Source organism: Ammodytes marinus (assembly GCF_949987685.1).
Source record: "Ammodytes marinus genome assembly, chromosome: 6".
NCBI classification, from domain to species: Eukaryota; Metazoa; Chordata; class Actinopteri; order Uranoscopiformes; family Ammodytidae; genus Ammodytes; species Ammodytes marinus.
Window position 1 is genome coordinate 17,028,469 of NC_137235.1, and position 25,371 is coordinate 17,053,839.

The following is a 25,371-nucleotide window of genomic DNA, read 5'->3' on the forward strand; positions in this document are numbered from 1 at the left end:
TTCAAAAACACACACTTAATTTTTTTTCTGTTTCTTCTATAGCCTATACAGAGTACTTTTTACACTATTGTGTTAGGCTCTCATGATTAAAATAGCAAATCAATACAGATTTTGTTTTTCCTGTGTGGTGGCAGATTTTGCATATGATATATCTCTGGACTCAAATGTTGGAATACTTATTAATGCAATATGAAACATTTGTTATTATCTTGTAGACTTATAAGTGTAATGATATATATTGAATGTTGTTTAATTGTAAACTGAAATGTAGATTCCTCAAATGCGTATCAAACCACTCAGACGGGCCACACCTCTCCTATTGTACTATGCTCAGAACTCCCCCGGTGCCATCTTCAAACTGTCCCCCCCACCATTCCCCCTCACATGACTGGCCAAATTGAGAACATTGCATTGTTGTTATGGTGAACTGAAGCCATTGTTGTATCTTAAACCTGTCTGTCTCCCAACCGTCTCCCCCTCCTTTCTCCCACCCACCTTACCTGTCTCCTACCCCCCCCCCCCCCCCGCCCTTGCCTGTTCCTCCAACTCAGATCAACCTGACCCCTCCCATGTTTAAGCAATAACAATGTATGTATATTAGAACTGTCTGCCTCTCAGCCTGTCTCCCCTCCAAAACCACTGTTAGACGCCTCCCAAATGTCCTTAAATAGGCCTATGTCATGACTTTAAGAAAACGGGGTCACTCTTTGCTACATACTCATGTGTTGTAACTGGTGACCACTGCGCGGAGTTTTCTTGCTATATTGATTGAAAATAAACCTTTTGCTACTACACACGTATCACTCTGCTTGATTTTCCCACCACACCTGTCTTTACTTTTTCGTTATTTTTTTTTGTAAAGTTTGTCTGAGCAGCAACATGGCGCGGGTGGCCTTGATTTCCAACTGACCAAAAAAAAAAAATGTTTGCTAGCGAGTGTGCTTGTGTATGGTCATAACCGTGCGAAAGTAAATAGGCCTACATGTCCACGTGTCTCTGTATAATGAATTATAGGTTGTCGCATCACAGAAGGCATATTGGCCCACCTTAACTATGTTTACAGTTTAAAAATGTTTTGAATGAAATGCAAACCTCAGTTAATCATTTGCTCTTGTTTCTGAGTAGTCTTGTTTAAATGTTACAAATTGAGCTAATAAACTGAACTTCGATTTTTTTTTAAGTTGCTGCAGAAGTTATCTCAGCTAATTTTATAATCTCTAATTTGATAATAAGGTGATTGTATGCAGAATGTTCGTGGCAGAAACTCATACAGTGTTTTTGTACAGATAAATAAATAAATATTAGCAGGTTCTCAATAGTATTTCAATTTAGGGGGGGCGCAAAAAAAAATTCTGTCGCCTAGGGGGGGCATGACAGAAAATAATTGAGAACCACCTGCAGGTTTAGCAAGGAAATGCGATGTGATGGCAGCAATCATTGGTGGTCGACAGATGGCACAGTTTGAACAGGTCTAGATGCCGGAAAGAAAATATAGAAAACAAAAATGTGACTTGACCTATTAACCAATATGCTTAATTATATATATGTTAACATGAAGATAATGTATAATATATAATGTAGTGAACAGGTAAACAATTGTTTCCAGTATGAAAGAGCCATAGCTCCCTCCAGTGGCCACTGCATCTTTGAAAACCTAGATTTCATTTAAATTGTAGGCAGACCACAACTGGGTACATGCTTCACATCAAAACACATACGTATGTAGTTTTGTTGTGAATAACAAAATAATATCAGAAGATATTCATGGGCTCCAGTAGTACAATAAACATATTTTACTTTACAATTTATTATTGTACAGCGTTTTGTTTTTTGCTGGAAAATAAATGTACAAAGCAGACCTTAAATATTCTAAATTTTCATTCCAACTACTGACAGACAGGAAAAAAAGTCCCTTTCGAGGTGAAGCTAAGTTTTTCTTTTTCTCTTATAAAAAAAAAGAAAAAAAAACATCCAAAATTAGCATTAACAGGCATTCCTACTTAGTTACAATGCATGCTAGTTATTCAAAATCACAACACCAGAGTTCAATTTATTACAAAGTCGATGTCAGTTAAGAGGAGTGAGAAAAACAAAAAGGATCTGAACAAATAAATAAAAAAGGGAGCTCGGAAATTCTGTACAAGACTTCATAGAATATCAATGTACAAAACATCACTTAAAAACCTTTGAAGCTTAAATTGCTGTTACAAATACACTTCTTTAAGCAAGTTTGTTTTGTCATTAGCATACAATATCCGAACAGTAATGCACAAACATGGTCACTTCTGTTTCTGAGGTCTGGTGGAAGTGAAAAAAACAAAGTCAACTGTACGGGGAGGTTTGCAATTGTGTCAGTTATTAGTGTTTTTTATAAAAACACATTCAGTGAGATGTTTGAATCCACATTTTTAAAATGCTACAATTCCCTTTCCTCTTAACACAGGCAAAACCTGCTTCTTCATTCTCTTGGCACTCCAATTACTCTGGACCAGACACAAAGCCTTGCAGTGAACCTACAAATGGTGACTAGTGAACTGACACATTGGTTACTGTAAACTCCTTAAGTTACCGATTCACTTGTACCAACTCTTAGGGCCTCATGCAATAACCATTCGGTAAAACAGATTAAAACTCAAATTGATGCAGGAGTGATTAAAGACAGTTTGCGCAATCAGAATTGTTCTGTATGTCGAGTCACGTACAGATAGACTGCTCATCTCTACAAGGGGATGAAAAGAACAGTGAATAATAATAATGCCTTAGTTTGGATTTTTGATTTAAATAACTGAGAATTTCTTTTGAGTAGATTTATTTTGCAAATTTTAATGACAAATTTATGTGATACATATTTAAACAGGTCACTGTGCAGGTCAACACCTTAATTTAACAGAATATATTCTCTCATATCCCTGTCATTTTAGTCATGGACTACCGTTTGTTTCTTATTTCTGTCACCGCACAGCTATGTAAAGATGCTGGCCACTAGAATAATATTTCAGGATCCACGCATGTGCTGATTTTTGAACAGTGTGATTTTTTTTGTTTTTACTCTTGGGTGATGACTTTGTGAACAACTGAGGATAGCAGTTTGTCGCTGATCGTCAGGAAAGCGCACACACTCATGAGCAGCTGGCATGCCTCAAACACCCAAAAGGTTTGTGAGGGTAAAACAAATTGCTGACTGCCTTTGAACCTTGTGTAAAAAGCGAAGTGTTTTGGGATGAGAATACAAATAAATGTTCTTGCATGAGGCCCACTGTCACATGTAATCTTCATCTTGTGGCTGTCTGGGTTAACTTTACCAATTTCTACACACACTGAAACGTCTTTCAGTCAAAGCACCTGAAAACAATATACTGATGACAGTTCACGCCCATTGGCATTGTAATGGCACTTTGAACTCTACTGCCTATGCTGACAAATGCTACAATTTTTTAGTCCTTTTTTTCTTTTCTTTTTTCTCTTACAAAATTAGATAATTTAATTATTTTTTTTCCACTCAGATTTATCTTTTGCATGGGTTGCTCTTGACGTATAAAGAGCCCTTAATGACGGTTTGGGCCGGTAAATGGTCCTTTTTAGTATGCAGCCCTATCCTGTCATAGCTCAACCCTGGGAGATGATGGTCCAACTTAGGACTTCAAATCCCAGATCTGAACACAGACGGACTGAGGTCTTGCCGAAAACAATAAGCCACAAACCAATTAATCATATCTAAAGTCTTGAAAACGGGTTCTGGGATCATACCTGATTTGGATGATCCAGTGCGGATATTCAAATAAATCATTAATTTCATAGATAATCAGCACTGCACTTTTAAAATAAAGAGTTCTATCTTTTTCATATTCGCAAAACAAGTGTGATTTTTTTTGCAGTGATGCAGCACCTGGTGTTCCAGCTCAACTCCAACTCTAAATCAGCTGTGAGGGTCTTTTTTTATTGATCAGGGAAGACGCTGGAGTTACGGGGCTGCTTGTCTGTGCATGTGCGTGTGTGTGAAAGGGTCTAAGTGATGAGCCTCATGTGCCTTTGTCAAACGAGCCGCTGCTGTGCCGTTGGCTGTGCTGAGAGCTGAAACCGGAGTTGGTTGAGTGATAGGCCGGTGACGCCGCACCATTCTCCCTCTCAGACTTGTGACATGATGGCAGCTCTTTCTGACACGGCTCCATGGTGACGGCCACGCCCACGCCGCTCCGCCCCGACGTCATGTGCGTCACCTCCGACCACGTGTCCTTCTCTGGGTCGTAGCACTCCACACTGTCCAGGAAGGTGTTGCCATCGTAGCCTCCTGCAAACATGAAAGTGACAGTTTGTTCTATGAAAAAAGGGGTTGACCAATTAAAAAGAGTAATTTATTTCTGTACCCCTACAACCGATTGGACTTCTGATCGACACGTAGTCGGATTTATTGCACGCTTTCTTCTTGAATCTCAAAACCTGGTGCCTACATGATCCACAATGCATCTAGACCAGGGGTTCTCAAACTTTTGATAGCTGAGGGCCAATTTAGGAACCCAACATTGGACCGAGGGCCGCCGAAGGAAAAACAATTATAAAACTGAAATAATTTCAATGGCCAGCGTCTTTGCGTCTTTACAGTTTACATGTATTGGTCAGCATCCAATACTGTGTAATTAACACATTTAAAGTAATAAATTAAGGGCTAGGTCTCATTTCAACATTGGGGAACACACATTAAAAGCGGGGGTCTGGGAGTTGTCCCCCAGAAAAATTTGAGGTTTGAACACTTCATTTTGTGCATTTTGGTTAATTTTTATGCAGTAATTTGTGTCTTCTGTATTTATTTATGGTGGAAATGTTAAGGAAAAGACAACTCGCTCCCATTGACACACATCTAATGGAATATAAATCAAGGCACTGAGGCATTCTGTATTGCATTCAAATATTTATTCTACTTTATTGTTCAAAACTTTCTACACATTGAAAACGTATCACCTTTTGGAGTGTTTTTTTGTAGGACTCACTACTCATGATGCAGCAGCAGTGTTAACTATTATGACACTACATTGGAAATAAACAGGGTGGGCTACCAGCAGTCAACTAGGCAGATAGTTCCATGGCTATCAGCAGCTAGCTAACGTTAGCTTGTTAGCTAAACTTTAGGCAAAAGAGTTAGAAACCAGATAATGTTAGCATCCATCCTTAGACACTTGACCTAATCTAATTCACCTTGAATGTGAGAAAGTGCATCGTATTGGGCTTGACAAGCTCACTATCTAACAACTTACATTGGGACCACTACACTGCCTGCTGCACTGCGGGAGGCTGACCAGCCGTCTGCAACGAGAGGCAGAGGCCAGCCGAACTTCGCAAGTTTAATAAGTGGGGAATGAATACAAACAATTAGGAGGGATATTTAAGTGTTTCGACCCCTGTACTGTTTTTACTGTTACGGGGGACGCATCCCCTCCGTGCGTTTCAATTATAAAAAAAAAATGAAAAAAAAAATTTGATTTGATTTTTTTTTTTAATTTTTTTTATAATTCATAATTCAATGCGGGCCGCCAGATATGCTTCCGCGGGCCGCCATTGGCCCGCGGGCCGCACTTTGAGAACCACTGATCTAGACGCTCAACAGCTGAGTCAGAGGTTCCGTTATGTTATTCTAGCATGTGATTTGCAACATGTAGATTATTTAGCATTTTACACACTTGACATGTTTGTGTGGTTTTTGACTGACAAACCTATGAAAGCAGTTTTACCATACTTGGTTTTTATTAAAAAAATATATGTTTTTGTATAGTTCAGTGCAAACAGAAAACTGAAGACTTGCTTCAAGGAATAAAAAAAATCCTCTTTTTTCATGAGCACATCTTTATCTTCACAAAATGTAAAGTTAAAAAAACAGAAATGCAGAAATAAGAATGCCCTTTAATAAAAGAACAAATGTATGAAATTAGGTTGACTAACATTAGCTAGTCGGCCAATACCCCAATGTACAAAGCAAATGCCATCTATTAATAAAACACAGAAATACTGTATGCGTCAGTGGCCATGAGTGTACTTGAAATAAAATACAGCATAACACAATAACTCTTGTGTCACTAATACCTTACTCCAGTTTAGTGATTTTACTCTCAATAGGCAGTCTCCAGTTACACTACTGTATTACTCACCCAGTACATAGATGCTTCCATGTAATGCAGTGACTCCCAGAGCACTGCGTCTGTGCCTCATGGAGGCAGCAAAGCTCCACGTATCAGTTTCAACATCGTAGCGCTCCACTGTGTTCAGCTGGTTGGTGCCATCGTAGCCGCCCATCACAAAGATTTGATTCCCCAGAGAGCACACACCTGAGACAACGGGTCAAAAGGTTAGTTCATCCAAGCTGTAGATAACTTGTAGATAACTGTCAAGATGTGGGCAAAAAGAAGAAAACAGAGTTAAGGTTAGGACAACTCCTTTTGGGTTTGTGTTTTTGACTGAGTTAAAAATAAGTGAATCTCGGGGTGCTACATTGGTGCAGCAGCCAGTCGTCCCTTACTCAGATATTCTGAAGGATGTGTTAAATACGCTCTACAGGATACCCCTGCAGGATAGTCAAAGATTAACTTGTCAACTGTATCAGTATCTTTGATATGACTGACATTATAGTCAATTAAAAAAAGGAAAAAGTTATCCAGCTGCAATCAAACCAGTGACTTTGCAGTTATACAGCGTGCATGGGCCCAATAGCACTGAGCAGAGGGCTTGATAAAGCACATGAATATATCTTAAGAGGAACATAAAGGAAAACTTGCCCAGCCAGAGAATTAATTTATATTTTTTTTAGAAAGCAGCTTTATATTCTCTGTTACCTGCTCCGGAGCGCACAGTGTTCATGGAGGCCATGGTCTTCCACTCGTCCCTCTCTGGGTTGTAGCACTCACAGGAGCTGAGGCGGTTGGCCCCGTCAAACCCCCCCACCGCGTAAAGCAGCCGATTGATGACCGCAACGCCCACACCAATACGCCGTGTCAACATGGGGCCCACCAGCTGCCACTGGTCCCTTTCTGGATCATACCTGCCGAGCAGCGAGGACACATATACTGATTTTATTTATTGTTATCACTGTCCAGTATCTATATTAAACATTTTAATCAGATTAATCACAGGATTCTGTGGATTAATCACGATTAATTTTACCATTCGAAATATGCCCGAAAATTTCGAATTGTCTCTGTATATTGTTGTATGAACGGAAAGATAAAGGACAGAAGGTGGATATGTACACTTAAAATTAGTATTTTTATTAATTGAAAATCCAAATGATGGTTTTAATACTGAAAATAAATTTAAATCAAACTAAAATATATACCTACCACACCATAATTCAATTGGTCTGCCTCTTTACTATGTCTTTGGGCAAACATTGGCTATAAAATGGCATTTATTTTGTGAATCTATAGGTTGTGCATTCTTGAATACAACTTGATTACAGTCCGCGGTGTGTGTGTACGCGCGAACACGTCCTAGGGGACTGACCAGGAAGCTGACGTTATGTTGATGTCTACTCACACACACACACCTCTGAAAACTGCAGACGTTTGTGTCCTCACGGGCTCTGAACAGAGCGAACAATGTTTCTCCTCCTGTTGCTCCCGACATCAACTGTCACCCGCGGCAGTTGATTTTATACACTATCTATCTATGCCCCCGACACAGACGTGACTGTTAGCAGTTTAAAACACGGCATGGGCTAGCGTGCTGTTATGTTTGGCTGCGCGCAGCTACTGATCCTGGGTCAGCCACAACGTTAGAGTGGCTGTAGTACAGAGCCGGTGGGATGCACGGGGCGGATCATTCTGCACATGCGTTAATCGCGATAAAAAAATTAATGCGTTAAATCCAGAAATGAATGACCCTGCGTTAACTCGATAATTTTGACAGCCCTAAAATATAAATATATATATATATATTAGGGCTGTCAAATTAACGCGTTAATTTCGATTAATTAATTACAGAAAAATTAACGCGATTAAAAAAATTAACGCAGATTAATCGCACTTCTATAATAGTGCCCTTTGACCCGGTGCAAAAGGGGTGAGACGATAGCGCAGCTGCAACTGTAGCCTAGTTTGCGACACGGCCCGCACAGGATTAAAGAGTAAAGAAAGAAGCATAGAGAGGGCTCTATGGACGTTTTATGGGAAGCTTCGGGCAAATAAGCATGAAGGTAGGAAGTTATCTTATGTTATTCTCCGCAGTGTCTGTGCATTATTGATTTAGTGGGTGCCTAATTAACAATGTAGGTTCAAAACTCTCAGTATCTCTCAATCTTCCGTCTCACTTTTGTTTGCTAGCTTAACGCGGCAGTGCAGCGCTGTCTGTTGTGGAAGATAGACAGTCTTCATTTAGCCTGCTTGTTTTTTTGTGGTTTTAAGTAGAAAATTCGGTGAAGTTGGCTGAGGGGAGGAGACAGAAGTTACGAGAGAGAGACCAACTGTAGGCTATACAGCCGTTTATAAACAGGCATAAAAGTGTCATATAAGTATGCGATTAATTTAGATTAATTAATCACAGAGCCTGTAATTAATTAGATTAATTTTTTTAATCGCTTGACAGCCCTAATATATATATATATATATATATATATATATATATATATATATATATATATATATATATATATATATATATATATATATATATATATATATATATATATATATATACAGTATCTCACAAAAGTGAGTACACCCCTAACATTTCTTCAAATATTTCATTATATCTTTCCATGCGACAACACTGAATAAATGACACTTTGATACAATGTCAAGTAGTCAGTGTACAGCTTGTATAACAGTGTAAATTTACTGTCCCCTCAAAATAACTCGACACACAGCCATTAATGTCTAAACTGTTGGCAACAAAAGTGAGTACACCCCTAAGAAAAAATTTCCAAATTGGGCCCAAAGTGTCAATATTTTGTTTTGCCAACATTATTTTCTAGCACTGCCTTAACCCTCTTGGGCATGTAGTTCACTAGAGCTTCACAGGTTGCAACTGGAACCCTCTTCTACCCATTCATGACGACATCAAGGAGCTGGTGGATATTAGAGTCCTTGCGCTCCTCCACCTTCTGTTTGAGGATGCCCCAAAGATGCTCAATAGGGTTTAAGACTGGAGACATGCTTGGCCAGTCCATAACCTTTACCCTCAGTTTCTTTAGCAAGCCAGTGGTCGTTCGGAGGGGTGTTTGGGGTCGTTATCATGTTGCAGTACTGCCCTGCGGCCCAGTTTATGAAGGGAGGGGATCATGCTCTGCTTCAGTATGTCACAGTACATGTTAGAATTCAATGAACTGTAGATCCCCAGTGCTGGCAGCACTCATGCAGCCCCAGACCATGACACTCCAACCACCATGCTTGACTCTAGGCAAGACACACTTGTCTTTGTACTCCTCACCTGGTTGCCGCTCCACACTCTTAACACCATCTGAACCAAATAAATGTATTTTGGTCTCATCAGACCACAGGACATGGTTGCAGTAATCCATGTCCTTAGTCTGTTTGTCTTCAGCAAACTTTTTGTGGGGTTTCTTTTGCATCATCTTTAGAATAGGCTTCTTTCTGGGATGACAGCCATGCAGACCAGTATGATGTTCTAATGATGCAGAGTGCGGCGTATGGTCTGAGCACTGACATGTTGACCCCCCACCCCTTCAAGCCCTTCAGCAATGCTGGCAGCACTCATACGTCTATTTTCCAAAGCCAACCTCTGTGTACGACGCTGACCACGTGCACTCAACCTTCGTAAACTGGGCCGCAGGGTGGTATTGCAACATGATAACGACCCCAAACACACCTCCAAGACGACCAGTGGCTTGCTAAAAAAGCTGAGGGTAAAGGTTATGGCCTGGCCAAGCATGTCTCCAGACCAAAACCCTATTGAGCATCTTTGGGGCATCCTCAAACAGAAGGTGGAGGAGCGCAAGGTCTTTAATATCCACCAGCTCTGTGATGCTGTCATAAATGGGTGGAAGAGGGTTCCAGTTGCAACCTGTGAAGCTCTAGTGAACTACATGCCCAAGAGGGTTAAGGCAGTGCTGGAAAATAATGGTGGCCACACAAAATATTTACACTTTGGGCCCAATTTGTACATTTTTTCTAAGGGGTGTACTCACTTTTGTTGCCAGCAGTTTAGACATTAATGGCTGTGTGTCGAGTTATTTTGAGGGGACAGTAAATTTACACTGTTATACAAGCTGTACACTGACTACTTTACATTGTATCAAAGTGTCATTTCTTCAGTGTTGTCCCATGGAAAGATATAAAGAAAAATGTGAAGAAATGTGAGGGGTGTACTCACTTTTGTGAGATACTGTATATATATATATATATATATATATATATATATATATATATATATATATATATATATATATATATATATATATATATATATATATATATATATATATATATATATATATATATATATATATATATATATATATATATATATATATATATATATATATATATATATATATATATATATATATATATAGTGACAGGTGGCTCCTCACCTGCCACTGATGGACTTAATAGAGAAGGACTAACACATGGTAGGTCCACACTTTACCCCTCCAGTTTCATCCTTGTCTGTGCAGGCACCCAGCCAACAAGTCAGAGTCACCTATACTGTATTGTTTGCTTGGATGCACATTCAAACCAAAGGTCCCGTTTACTGGTAAGGGAATCTTTATCGCAGAGATTTATTTGGGGTGTGTGTCAAACATCTGCAGCCTGTGCTACACTGAGAGGTTGGTCATGTTCCTTCTGCACAGTCATTGTCTTGTCTTGTCCTGGTCAATGATTTCCATTTGTCACTGCACTCTCTCTCTGCGTAACCTGAGGACTGGAGTCAGGGTTTGGGTAAATATTTAACTATATGACTATTTTACATATTTCCCTGTATTACAGTTAATCTGCACCTGCACAGATTCTTGTCTGGATTTAACTCATGCCTTCACAGAAGGAACAATGGATTTGTAGTTGGGATATGTTGACACTGTTAGTTAGTTAGTTTTTATTGTTGCCAACTATGAACAAGTTATCTAGGTGTTATTATCCGACTTCGATTGTCCGTTAATTTGTGTGTGAAGTAGATCGGATAAATGTGTTTACATGCGTTTTATAAGTCCTGTTGAAGTCTTATTTGTTTATTTAACCGATCATGAGTCTGCATGTAAGTGCACTGAGTGTCACAGGAACAGGAATGAAAACCTTGCTGTTCTATTTTCACCAATCATCATCATTTACTGTTTCGTTTTAAGGCACAAAAGTATTTCTCTTTGGAATGAAACTTCCTCAATGAGGCGGAACAACAAAAAAATCTCTTTCCAGGAAGTTACCTGATCCCAGCTGTGCGGTATTCATTGACTAAATAGAGGAAACAGATCTGAGCATACGCCCGTACTATAAATGTCTTCTGCTTGACTCTTTTGACATTTTGTGTTTGTTTATCGGTTACTGAATCAATACAATAAGCCTAACAGACACATTAACAGTCAAATACATCTCAGTTCAATGGGCTTTTAAGAACAACCTGTCACAAATCAAAGCAAACTGAGAGTTCCCGTACCTGTTGCTAGTTAAAGAATAAGGCTGCTGTTTGATTTTACACAGAATAAATTCAGCAGTGGTTATCATCTTTTCAGGGGCGAATTGTGAATGTAATAAAATAAAATCGAAAATAACACCACCATCTTACATTTAAAAAGTTCCATGTGCTTACCTTTCAACGCTATTGTGATGAATGCACCCATGTGATCCACCAACTGCGTATATCATGCCATCAATGACACCGACTCCGATTCGGTTCCTGGGTACGCTCATCGGAGCGCACGGCAGCCAGCAGTTGTTCATGGGATTGTAGCAGTCCAACGCATTGGAGTCCATGTTGCCATCAGGCGCGTTGTTCCTTCCACCGACAGCATAGAAGAGCCCGCTGATCACGCAGGCAGCCAGGCCACTGCGAGGAACCTGCAGGTCAGCTAGCCTCGGCCAGGCGCCCGTACAGGGGTTATACGCCTCCAGGTAGCTCAGCGACTGGCGGAAATAACCCCCTGCTGTGTAGATGAGCTGTGGCACTTTGGGTGTTCGGCAGGAAATTACTTTGGTGGGTTTGTGGAGGGTGAGGTCCTGGAAGATCTGGGCCAGGTAGTCTTTGCACTGGGGGTCCCAGTCCAGAGACTGGAGCTGAGCCTGCAGGAAGTTAGGGGTGAGGGAATGGCAGCGGACGGCCTGCAGCAAGGCCTGGACATACGGCCGGCGGTTCTCCCGGTCATAGCGCACCCAGTCCACACACGCCTGGAAGACTTCAGACTCACAGCGCACATTCAGCTCGTCACGGCTGATGAGGGTGACCAGCTGACAGTGGGACAGGTTGAAGAACTCCTCCTGGGTTGCAACCTAGGAGACAGGGGGCAGAGACCAAAATATGAATGACTTTAATATGAATATGACACAACAGACTATGAACACCCAAGAAATCGGACTTCCTGCCACCAGAGTGGTAGCCTAGTTCATTTTAGACCAAATTCTTTGTATCTTTCAATCCAAAAACACTAAACTTCTTTTGACTGATGTTTCCCCTTAAAACAATTTTCTTCTCTCCCTGGAAAATAATTCATTTATCTACTCTATAGTTTTTTTTGTGCGACGAAAAGCACAACATTTAAAAAAAGGCTGAACCTCTGACAGATACACCATGACTCATCTAACCTGACTCTACCTTGTTCTATCTTATCAGTTCTATCTGGGATTAATATTGAGTTTAAATTCTTGTAAGAGACATTGTCTTGTTATCTTTCTCAGTCAGGTAAGTTACAAGCCTCGTCGTGACTCATCATGGCTTTCGTCTTACAGTAACCACACAAGGGCACGGCTATTTGTCAGCATGTCTGAAGGACACAAAAAAGGTCAACCGAGCAAAAACCACAATGGAACAAGTGAAACAGCATTGAGTCACACCACGAAACACCTTTTTCACACAAATCCCCTGGCACTATAAATAGAAAAGCTCTGGTTTTTGTTCTAGTTTTGTAGTAAGTATCTATTATACGTCACTATTTTAGTAGTAAAAATATGATTATTATTCTATTTCACCTTTAGATTAAGTGAGCTTTATTTTAGCTGGTCAAACTTTGGGAATGAGCAGGTCAAATAAAGTGGACAAAACATTTGGTTTCCAGGCATGCCATAATATATGTTACTAAGACTGAAGGCTCTCAAACGCCTATATCTCACAATAGGGAATTGCCACTAAATGGTCTCATTAAAATTCATAGAAAACTCATTTGCTGCTAAGTAACAATTACGCATCACCTGGCAAAGCCCGGCCGATGAAACTTCTGTTCTCAACAACAGGCAGCCAGCCAAGTTTCACCTAATGCTTGTGATTCCAGTCCTTTTCAATACATAGTTTAATGTCTGACAGGTTTCTCAATAGTTATGACACATACAATACCAGATAACCACACGTCCTCTAGCTGGGAATGTCTGTTGCATGTCAAACCCACACCTGTCTGTCACCCCACTTTTCTCTTCTGTTTCTACACTGCCCATTATTAAATAAAGTAAGAAGAGTAAGAATGCACAAAAAAAAAAAAAAAACGGTCTTTAACATTTGTGATGAAAGACAAAACAATGAGGGCTACCATCATTAGAAATTGTGCTCGAGCCTTACCTGGCTGAAGTTCATGTAGATGTATTCACGGGCCTTCTGGTGCAGCTCCGTGCAGCCAATCTGCTCAGCAAAGTTGGCGATGCCGATGGCGTTGCTGGGGTCGAGCTGCTGGACCAGGAAATCACAGCAAGCCTTGACCACGCTGTCTATCTGGTACATGACTGCGCCATTCATTACATGAATCACACACTTCTCCCCTACGGAGATGCTGGCCGTGTAGGCAAACTCTATCAGTCGGTCCATGACCTGAATAAGTGAGAGAGAAATAATGAATGAATGAATGAATGAATGAATGAAGGAATAGGGGAAAAGGTTGAGGACGGGCTTGAAGAGGGTCTGGGTTTGGGTTAGAAGTATGGAATAAGGCGCAGCGGTGCAGGAGGAAAAAAAGGGTATTTGTGCTATATTTCTCCTGGGCAGGGACTTGCAGATTGCCCTTGTGTGCGCTAACAAAACATATATGCTGTGTCCATGTGTGTATCTGTATGAGCTTTGTAAACATGAATGGTAAGGGGGACAGAGGTCAAAGGTTTACTGTTCCTTTCAGTGTGTAAATAAGATGTTAATTATCAAAATATAATTTCTCTTTTTATGATAATTATTCTTAAAATGTGACCCCTAGCCCCTTTACGACATAGTCATAACCCCATTCAGTCAACTTTTTAATGTGATCAGACCCTGAATGATGTTTAATGGTCTGTGAGTGGAAACGTATGTCAAATCAAATAAATTTTAGACCATAGAAGAAAAGATGCCACCTGACTCACCCTGGGATGGATGCCCTCTATGGGCACCAGCTCCATACCACACTCCTTCAGGCCGTTGGTGAACATGGCCCTGAAGACCGGGGAGGAGGAGGCCAGCACCACCTTGTGGGCCACAAAGTCCACCGCCTCCAGGTCTTCGTAGCGCACACGCAGCGTGACGTCACACAGCTGCCGGCCCAGACGCAGCTCGTTCATGATGGCGAAGGCTTCCGCCGTGTGGCTCTCCAGCGTGTAGCTGAAGACACGGTGGCCGTTGCGCGTTGACGGAGTTACCAGCGCTTTGCATTCTGTCAGGCCTTCTGTCATTTCCCACCCTGTTCGCCCTCCTCCTTACTCTCTTTCTCAAGAACAGCGGGCAGTGTTACGGGGCATCCTCGCACCAGGCGCAGGCATGCAGGAAAGAAAAAGGAAGAGTGTGAACTGAAACTTGGCAGGCAGCCTAATAAAGAGGGCTGCAGCAGGCTCTTCTGGGTGATTCTTGGTTGTACAGAACTGTTCAAGTTTTTATTCCAGAGTTATGTGGACATTGGGGTTTCCTTGCTGTTCAGTACTTGAGTCCAGCCATACTGCTCATTATGGCATTCCTAGAGACTCGTATGAGAGCTGCCAGTGGTGGCTGGTAGTACTCTTACATGCTGCGGTTCCAACATAATCAAAGTGACATAATGTCCAGATTCACCACTGGTGGTCAGTCGTGCATATTGATTTCTTAAAAAATTGAAGTTTGATTTATTTCTTCATTTAGAAGAGGTCTCAATGAGAGCAGCAGAGTCAGATACTGTAGATGAGGCGGTAGAAGGCCCGTCGAAGAGGGAAAGGGGGGAAAGAAAAACAGGGTCGAGTGCCAGAAGTGTCATAAGCGTAACTTGGAGCCCTTTGGAGTGGGGGGTGGGGTTGGTTGGGTGACTTTTCTCCAGAGAGTGGAGACGCCTTCCTCTAGGTTGCACAGCTATGGAATTTGTAAGCACCGCTGTGTTTACTCGGAAGCTGTGAGCTCAGCTGACAACTGGTGAAAAACAAAGAGGGGGAGAGAGAGAGAGTCAGCTTGTCAGCAGTCAGCACTGAAACAATTTATAAAACAAACAACTGTAAAATATATTGTCCCGTGTTACATGTCACTCAGCAGCAGTAGTGCTCTATTAACTCACGCAGCAAAATGTTTATCTACACAAGAAGACGCCGTGTTGTAGGCAATCAGGCCTTTCACACCATGGTGTACTCTCCCTGGTGCAGTTCTGGGGTCAAGGCTTCCACCTTCTCATGACGCATGTTTGTTTAGCAGTACACGCTCTTCAAAAAATGTTTCCTTTCCTTTTATCTGTGGTTTAAATGTTTCTCCGATAGGATTGATGTCAGATTAACAAACTTGCTGCTTCTGCATCCAATCCTAAGAGCGTTGCCCAACCAAAGAGACAAATAAACACAACAAAATGCAAGCAAGTGTGTAAAGGAATAAAGTAATAATGACCTAAATTAGGTTTGAATTCAGCCAGCCAGCATGACTGAGTGTTTTTCCTGTCCTGTGATCGGTCCAGCTGAGGGCTGGAACAGAGGGAACGGTTTGTGCAGCAGCCAACAAAATCCTAATTTACACACAATTAAGACAAAAAATTAACACACACACACACTCTTTCATTCAGAATCAAGGTCTACCTTTACTCTAGAAAAACCTACAGCAGTGGCTGAGAAACCACACACAAGATGGAAATCCTAGTGGGATGCAACAAAATAATGCCCCTCTTTTCAGTCAATCAAACTATCAGAGAGCAGTCAACAGTCACTAATTGTCTGTCAGGCATTCTCTAATAAGGAAGAGTCAGAATTACTCAGCAACAATGTTGGGAGTTACATAACAAAGCTTAAATTGTACACCAGCCACACACACCCACACATAGAAACTATTGCTGGTGTTATATGAGGACACAGTGGATAGTTAATATGGCCTTGCGCTTCCAATTCTGCAAGTATGTGTTTGTGTCCTTCTCTTTAACCCGTTGAATTGAAGTCATCATAACTACGTCAGGGCAATTTATTTTATCAACAGATAGGGACACGTTGTGAGGTCAGTCAGCCAGATGTTAATCCTTCCCCAGTGTAATATGAAACACACTTGCTGCTATGTTTTTTGCCTCCAGGTTTCTGGGTAAAATAGTTCCACAGGAGAACATATTGCTCAACTCGCATACTCGCTCTCCGAGTCAGACAGCTTACTGATAAACAGGCTCCCTGGGTCTTCGGCTGTACCCGCAGCATATCTCCGATCACTCATGCAATTCCTATGAATACAGCAACAGTTTAAGGTCTGACATTAAAGACTGATTCTCTTTAGAAGCAAAAGAAGGTGTGTTTCCCATTCTTATAGCCAACACCATTATAAAATTTATAGAAAGACAAAATTATTCTATTTTGGCCATTTTTAATCACTTTCCAAGCTTAATTAGATGGTTTCAGCTTATCATTTGAGAAGACTTCTACTTTCCTGTGTCTTCTTTGATTGAATAAAATTTATTTTTTGGGGGATTTGGACAGTGTTTTAGGCGCAAAATCAACATTAAAAAAGTACTAATGAAGAATAATGAACCATCCTACAGGCCTACACTCACAGTGATGAATCAAAGTACTCCCCAGTATGCTACATGGGGACTCCCTGTCGAGGACCCCTGATGGACCCTGTGCCACAGGTTGGGAACCACACCGTTCAGGCCTGCAGTCCTGGGATGCAGTGCCAGCGGGGATTGCGAAACAACTGGAGTGACTCAAACTTTAAAGTTTGAGAGATTAATTAACCAACAGTTTCAAACACATAGCCTGTCACTGTTTAACGTGCTTCATGGCGGGGAACTCCTTGGTGAGTGACTCATCCTGAACTCACTTCAAGAGGCGTAGGCTAACAAAAAACAGTGGAGGTGCCCGTATCAAAACATGAGCCCAGAAATTGAGCCAGTCTTTACCATGGACCTATAAAGAAAGGTCCTTACATCTAGAATGCAATGGGGGGTTTCTGCGCCATCTCTCAGTGGCAATAATAAAAGGGGTGAACACAGGTGAAGCAGAAACGATTGAACCCTGTTTGGTTCTCGACCAAAGTGAACACAATGTCTCCACGACAGACATATCCTACAAAACAGAGAGTCGGAGACGCTTCGGAAATAGAGAGCTGACAGCAAAATAGGCTCCTAATAATAGACCGAGCCGATACGAGCACAAACATGCTAACAAAGCGGTAGGCTATCTGAACATGCTCCTTCTCGAAACCTCCTCGCTTTTATACATAAAGGCAACACAGTTAGTGTTCTTAACCATTGCTGAACGCCTAAATGTGTAATAAAATAAACTCACATCTAGTTGAATCCCTCCATCGCGGTCTGTCGAGCTGAGCTGTGCGCCACATAGGAAGGAGGAGGGGAGGGGAGGGGGGGGGGGAGCTGTAACTCACCGTGACTAAGCATTGTGCCGGCCTCCTCTCGCTTTCACAATAAGAGTCCGCCTCAACAGCGACGAGCCCGCCTCCACTGACGCGCAATGGCAGCGAATTATGTCCCGAGGGAGGGGGCTTTTATTGAGAAGGACTTCTCAGGGTGAAGGAAAAGCAAGTTGTTGGCAGAGTGCCCTAAACTGTGGAATGAATGCCAGTCAAATCTGTCACAAATATCATATAGGACTAAGGACTAGGCCCACTCATGCACATAATAGGCTACATGATGTATTTTCCATAGACCTATGTAACGTGTCCAATGAAGTCTGTAGAAAGTTGCAAATGATATTCCGTTTATGATAAGCATAGGCTACAAATAGGTCTGTTCCCAAGTGGGGAATAGAGAAATAGGCTGTAGGACGTGCCTACTTAAGGCAGTTTTGGTGACATTGCCCCAAAGCAGCGAGACCAAATTTTAGGGCTCCCAACTTGAAAGGACTAAAACGGTATTGTATGATGAAAAAAAAAATATGAAAATAACAGTGCTCAAGAGACGTCTCCTAATTACCCCATTACCTAAATCGCTTCATCCGTTGTAGGCCTATGTGTAACTTGCTTGCTTTTCACATTCCCTTCCTCTAAAATAGACGTATTTATAGACTGCTATAATTAATACAAATGGCCTATTCTAGCAGCTTGAGGGAAACGTGCCTGCTCCAGACAGGTGCTAACACACCACATAAGCTTACTTTTCCCTAATGTAAAATACGTAATGAGGTCCATTTAGTAAACAGCATAGGCGTAATGCAGGCTAACAGCCACAAGGTGACACCCACAGCCAACCGTAACACTGCTGGCTCAAAGATCCACCTTCATTGACTCAGAATAGGCTACATTAGCCTACATGCTGTCAAATAGCTTTTAATAATTTGGAAATGAGTTGCCAGTATTTATATTGTGCAACAAATATTGAAGCTTTGTTATGCCCCATAAACTGAAGTTTCAGCTGATTAAACAAACTAATAAATGAGATTAAATCTCAACTCTCTGAGGGTAAATGAAACTGACGATGAGGCATCATCAATCAGCCCTGATATGATATGACAAGCCTTGAATCAGCCTTCCTTCACCAATAATTGCCCAGCCATGACTTTGCCTTCACTCTGTGTACATTTCTAGTCAAAGGAATTGGGAGAGGTTTGCCTCAGGGCACTGATTGGACACTCAAATAACATTATTTCTGTTCTAGGATCGTTTTTGTGATGGAATTGTATATATTGACATACCATGTGTTATGTTTATCTCCTACACATCACAGTTATGAAAATGTGACCAAATCTCTGCTGGAGCAAGGAGCGGGTCTCATTTTGTATCCGTACATCTGTAATGCTGAGGGAACATCCTCTGTGTACGTGACAAATTACTTATGACTACCTGTTCATGTTGTTGTCTGTTTTCAGCAGCAGGGAGGAAGCTGGGGGCCAGGAAAGATTCCTTGACCTGTTAACCTCTGTCAGCAGGCACAGTGCTGTTGGATTCAGCCAACATCTGGAGAAAAGTATGCACCTGCAAATCATCATCAAAGGTATCCTAGTGCCATGTGGTACCTTTTATCACAGAAGGTCACAGAAGGTTAACTAAAAAGAGAAACAACTACATAGTTGGTCAAGCTTCCTGCACTAGACCTTGCTTTCTGTGAAGCTGATGAATGTGTTGTTTAGAGATGCTGTGCGCATCAATTTTCTCAGATAGGTGTGAGAAATTAGTTCACTGAGAATGTTTCTCAAGCTAAAAACGTAAGCTTATCACAACGCTTACTTCCGAACAGCTTGTGATATTAATATTGATATTAATATGTTTTCCTTTTGAGAGAGGTCTAAGCAGTGGCTGTTCTCCAGCACCTGTGGTTGCAAAATAATGTATTGGATCAAGACTTCATTTCTCATTTGTCAATCTTGTAATTAGTGGCATAAGTAATCACACTACAAAGCAGTGTTTCCTTAATGGATGAGCCAAAATGCCAAATATAAGCCACACAAGATTTTTCTTAAACGTATACCATTTAAAAGAGCTGCAGTGTCTTCTTTAGACCTCTGCAATGTGGGAAAATACAAACAAGCTTTGGTGGAATTAACAGCCTGTTTAGGTTGTCCCGTTTGCAGAAAGTGCAGCCTTAAAGCCAGCATATGATCTGCCTCCTCCTGTTTGAGCCATGAGGAGCGTGGACGGCAGGTCAGAGTGAGGTGAGGGCCAATCCTGCTCACAGGTTTGACAGACTAAGGAAAAAAGAAAAATGCAGTGGTCTGTGTTTGAATAAAAGGTCCATTGTGCGGCGCTGGAACTGTCCTGAGACCTGCAGAGCTTATAGAAGAAGGCTGTATATAGGCCAATGTCATTACCAGATGTCAGACAAGTGGGCGGACTTCCTGTAGCGCTTCTTCCAGAACTGTTCTTCCACTCACACAACTTCAGCTATGCAGAGAGATACACGCACTGCCACACTTGTGTGACTGCAAAGGTTCACAAATGAACGCTCAATGAAAATAAACCAATACTCTTGCAGAATCATTCAAGAAAACCTTTTATTTCTTTTATGAAAAGAAAGGCGGAGTTTGCTTGTTACAAAAAAAGATATAATTTACAATACAGATGATATAAAAAGTCTGCAGAGATACAAAAAGTTCCCTACATGATTTACAGTACAAAAAGCACACTACCTCTTTACATCAGTTACATCCAAAAGACTGCACTAGAAAATTATGTATAAAAAGAATGATGTCAAAGTAATTTCATAGACAATGAAAAATCAGTACCTTAAACCTTAATTTGAAATAGTATGTTACCATGATGGATAGTGAAGGAGAGTACTGGAATAATTGCACTGTGATTCATCTGTTCTAATTCCGCATGATTTAGCTTACAGGTGCAGGCACATTATTGTCCTTAAATGTCCTGATGCAGCTGGATGGTGATGAATAATTGCATTTTCAACTTTATTTCCTAGATGAAATATATATATATATATATATATATATATATATATATATCTTTGAAGTAATAATTTATCAGGCTTCACTTACAAGAAAAGCAACTGCAGCTGATTTCTTTTAAGTGTTAAACTCAGCATGTCACAATGGAAAGAAAATGGCCTTTTTGTATCATCATTAAACACAATACATGTTTATTTTATTTATTTATTTGGCTGTATAGCAGTTTCCCTGCAGATGCCAAGCCTGACATTTAAAAGAATCGGACCCCAACCCCAAACAACTTTCCACTTGGCATCAGAGGCATCAACATCTGTCATTTCAACACTGTGGGGGCTTTTCATTTTGCATCTCCCTACCACAACTATGCCACAGCATTCTTCACAGAGCTGTGTTTATAAGAACAGTAAAGAATAGAGCCACCTCCCTCTTTTCTGCCCAGCACACCCCAGGTCTTCGTACCAGCGAAACCCAGGTGTCTGCAGATGCACAGATTATACACTGCACAAGTTTGTGCTGTTTTTAAGACACTTCAGTAAGAGGAAACGGGTAAAGCAAGTCACACTCAATCATTATTAATAGAAAATGGTACATTTTTTCAGTCATGATAGTCCTTTGGTTTACAGAAGTTTTCTTCCATGCCTCAACACAAACTACAGAAACACAAGAAAATATTTAAGGCTGCGTCTCCATTCATTTGATATCTCAGTGCAAATTAGTTAGAGTCTCATCATGAGCATGTGCTCATTAAAAGAGTCTGTTCACATTTGAGTGGCATCTTTATGGCATTTTGTTTTGTAGCCATCTTGAATTACAGTTCTTTCATGTGGTTATATTGCTGTAACTGCACGACTACTGACTTCTCAAAGCAAGACGTTTGTCTAAACATGATTGTCTTGTACCTTCATAATATTTCATACACTGTCTGTGTCTGCCCAAATTGGAAAATACCAGAACTGCCTTCTCTATGAAGAAGATGTGCTACATGTTCTATGATGAGTGGGAAACCATTTTCACACACTTACTGAACTCAATCAGTCAGTCTAAGTCCTTATGACTTGAAGAGTTTGGGATAAAAGGCCTTAATAGGAGATGGATTGGTGATAACGTTCCCAGAGGACATCGTCGTCTCCAGGCCCCCCTCTAACTTCTGGGATGCCACCTCAGTTTTACTGAAACTGCACTCTAGGAAAGGCATCCCGATCTTCTTTACCTGCCCATCTCTGGTCATCAGACACGGCCGACAGAGCAGCCTCAGAATGGCTCTCCTCATGTCTTTACTGGTCAGGGTATAGATGATGGGGTTGAGGAGTGAGTTGACCATGGCTACTCCCAGGAAGTAATCAGCCTTGTAGAGCAGGCTACAACTGTGGGTTGAGCAGAAAAAGTCCAGGAGGAGGAGGATGAAGAGGGGCAGCCAACAGGCGATGAAGACGCCCAGCACAATGGTGACTGTCTTGAGGAGGGCGATGTACTTCTGCGACTTCCTCGCTAAGCCCTTCCTCATGCTGCCGGACAGTCCCAGCCGCTGGCGCTGCGTGTTGGTGCGCACAATGCGAAACACTCTGACATAAAGGACCACAATGGCCAGGAGCACTGCGCTGAACACAGAGACACAGCCCAGGATATAGCTCTTGGCGTAAAGTGGGAGGACGGTTGAACACTGGTCCAGTCTGTGAATGCAATTCCATCCCAAAATTGGGAGGACCCCCAAAAACACTGCAAGGGCCCAACTTGCACCAATCAGTGCCCACATTCGTCCCCGCTTTGCCCCATGGTATGGCCTCATGGTCACCATAGTAACATGGCGTTCAATTGCAATGGCCAGTAAGCTAATAATAGAGGCAGCTAGAGTGATGAAGACCCCTCCTTCCCTCATAAACCATTGCAATGGCGTCAGTTTCAAAGTCTTAGGTCCAGACATGATGATGTTGGCCATGTATGTAATTCCAGCCAGCAGATCAGACAGAGTCAGGTTTCCCAGAAGGTAATACATGGGCAGGTGGAACTTCTTGTTCCTCCAAATGGCCAGGAGAACCACTGCGTTCTCCAGGACGATGAGGAGACACACCACAAGGAAAGCAATGCCTTCGGGTTTGAGCCCCTCACGGTAGCGGTCTTTCTGCAGCTTGCCAGTGTAGTTGTAATGCTGCACAATGACAGAATTGTCCTGGTACTCCCAGAAGAACTGCCAATAGCCGAGGGAGGAGGGAGTAGGGGAGGTGGGGAATACATGTGTATAGGGGGGAGTCCCTGCATTAGCAGAACTTGAAGCCTCCATGCTGCTTTTCTTCTATTCTGCCTACAGTCAGTGGCTATAGGTTCATTTTTTACATGCTCTGGGAAGGGGTAGCTGTGAAGAATTTGTCCAAAAATTATATCCAAAAAAATGCCTGGGCTCCTTTTAATAAATGGATGGATTACATGGATTTGAAAAAATGTAATCCACAAGAATCCTTAGAGGTTTTCCTTTTGGCCAGAAGAGGGTGCTCGTGAGCTCTGTTTGTCCTGGGTAGAGGATCCAGAGGCTGCAGAAAATACATGAAGAACACATGAAATATGATGCAAAGAAAGGGTGCAGAACCACAAATAGCTGAAACAATATTCTTCAAAGATTAACTTGAAAACATCCCACTCTTATACAAAAGTAAGAAAGTGAACATCCATTTGGAAAGAGTTTAGGACTAAGTTATAGTCACACATACGACATCATAAGAAATGCAGTGAGTCAAAATTCATGAATCACAAATTTCATAGAGAAAGCAGAGCGTAGGATGGTCGTGTGAACACTGAAATGTCTCGCCGTGACATATGCAGTAAAGTATAGTGTTGAATCATACTTTACTGTACTGACATGCAACTGTAAATTGTGATAATATGAAACTTAAACTGCAGTCACAACCTCATGGTGCCACTAAAACAGATAAGACTGGATTGATTATTGCTGTGTGCGTTTGTAGGGCAGAATGTGATATTGAAGGACAAAAGGACAAAGGGATCATTTTTAATTTCAAACAAAGATTTAGTCTTTCCAATATTGTATATAGTGTACGTCAGTCACCGTAAGGTTGATAGACAAGAACCATCACAACACGTGCACTTAATTTGGCACACATGCAACTGCTTTCCCCTCCAGCATCAACATTCCACCTTCACAGTATAGATGAGGTGTGTTTGAAGTGCCCCACACACTCAGGCAAACACACTTAAACAGCATGTCCAAAGTTTATGGTATTTGCAAATGACAATTATTGAAGGTTCCGTTTCAATTATTTTACACTTACACTTTTGATGTTGAAAACCATCAGAGATGACTATATGGCTGCATTCCTTTGAGTCTATGTCGTGTGAAGGAATGTTTTTTCTTGCTATAGAAGTCATATGTTAACATTTAACAAATGATCTGGAGAGTTTAACCCAACCATCAAGATTCTGGGAAATGTATATAGTTTCACCGTGTTGGCACAAACCGCTGAGTATCGTGTTCTTCAATATGATGGATTGAATTTATGCAATGGATAAACGAATGGAGATCGTGAATTAATACTGGAATCTCAGCGTCTATTATCCATGAAGAGGTGTGACAGAGAATGCATATGTTATAATCACAAGCGTCTGTGTTTTATAATAATGTATATGTAATTATTTTTAAAAAATACCAACGTACAATTAAAACAAACAAACCAAATGTTGGAATTTGATGATGTTTCTTTTCTGTGTGACTTTCGCACCTTATAATTATTCTTGTACAATCTCCTATAGAAAAGTTTTTAGCAGCCTTAATTTACCTCTGGTGTAAATGTGGTCATATGGCAATGTATTTAAGTATTGGAGTGAGACCTAACACAAACAATCTTAAAACTCATCAAAACCAAATGAAAATGATGTGAAACAAATGTGCCAATAATAACATCACCTTTCACATGTTGCATCAAGCAAGAAAAAATAAGAAAGAATTACCTTGGAATTGTTGTAGCGTTAGCCTTATCCTGGACTTCATCTGCTTCTCAGTGAGGAGAATCCAAACATGAGCACCAAGTGACTCACAGTCAAACTGTAAGGCAGAGGGAGTGAATTCAGAACTTAGTTGAAACACGCAACAACTCAAGGGGGTTGGTCTTAACCCAAACTCCCTCTCTCTCTTCCTCTCTCTCTGTCTCTCTCTGTTGCATACATTAGCTCAGACATTTACATGCATTATCCTGGCTGCAAACAAAAAAGTCCTTCAAAACTGTTCTCGATGATGGCAGATGAGGAGGAGCTGGAGCAATCATTACATCATCATCTAATTATTGGCCATCATTGTAAGTAGTAGCTCGGAGCCACAACAGTTGTAGCCGAGATACTTCTTCACAGGCAAACACAGAAGAAAAATCGCTTTTTGTGTTACAGGGCTTTATAAATAAAACTGACAATAAGACAAGATGACGACAGAAAGAAAAAAGTAGTTAGCTTAGCGTACACCATCCCCCTACTAAGGTTATTCCTCATATCAGGTACATTTGAT

The 25,371-nt window shown here is 41.2% G+C and overlaps 2 protein-coding genes across 3 annotated transcripts; both read right to left on the reverse strand.

Moving 5' to 3' along the window:
- Positions 1 to 1,823: 1,823 nt before the first annotated feature.
- On the reverse strand, positions 1,824 to 17,870 carry keap1b (kelch-like ECH-associated protein 1b). 2 transcript variants are annotated; one of them, XM_080028688.1, is made up of 7 exons: positions 17,802 to 17,870; positions 14,463 to 15,468; positions 13,696 to 13,941; positions 11,743 to 12,419; positions 6,819 to 7,024; positions 6,138 to 6,314; positions 1,824 to 4,288 (listed from the first exon to the last, which is right to left on the reverse strand). In XM_080028688.1, the coding sequence occupies exons 2-7, from the start codon at positions 14,766 to 14,768 to the stop codon at positions 4,020 to 4,022; spliced, it is 1,881 nt and encodes a 626-aa protein (XP_079884814.1). In that variant the 5' UTR covers positions 14,769 to 15,468; positions 17,802 to 17,870; the 3' UTR covers positions 1,824 to 4,019. The 2 variants fall into 2 exon arrangements, with proteins under 2 accessions (XP_079884814.1, XP_079884815.1); XM_080028689.1 differs by lacking the exon at positions 17,802 to 17,870 and adding an exon at positions 15,931 to 16,018.
- Positions 17,871 to 20,487: 2,617 nt separating this feature from the next.
- s1pr5b (sphingosine-1-phosphate receptor 5b) lies at positions 20,488 to 24,911 on the reverse strand. Its single transcript, XM_080029106.1, has 2 exons — positions 24,825 to 24,911; positions 20,488 to 23,392 (listed from the first exon to the last, which is right to left on the reverse strand). Exon 2 carries the CDS (start codon positions 23,143 to 23,145, stop codon positions 21,916 to 21,918), a length of 1,230 nt encoding a protein of 409 aa, XP_079885232.1. The 5' UTR covers positions 23,146 to 23,392; positions 24,825 to 24,911; the 3' UTR covers positions 20,488 to 21,915.
- Between the last annotated feature and the right edge of the window lie 460 nt (positions 24,912 to 25,371).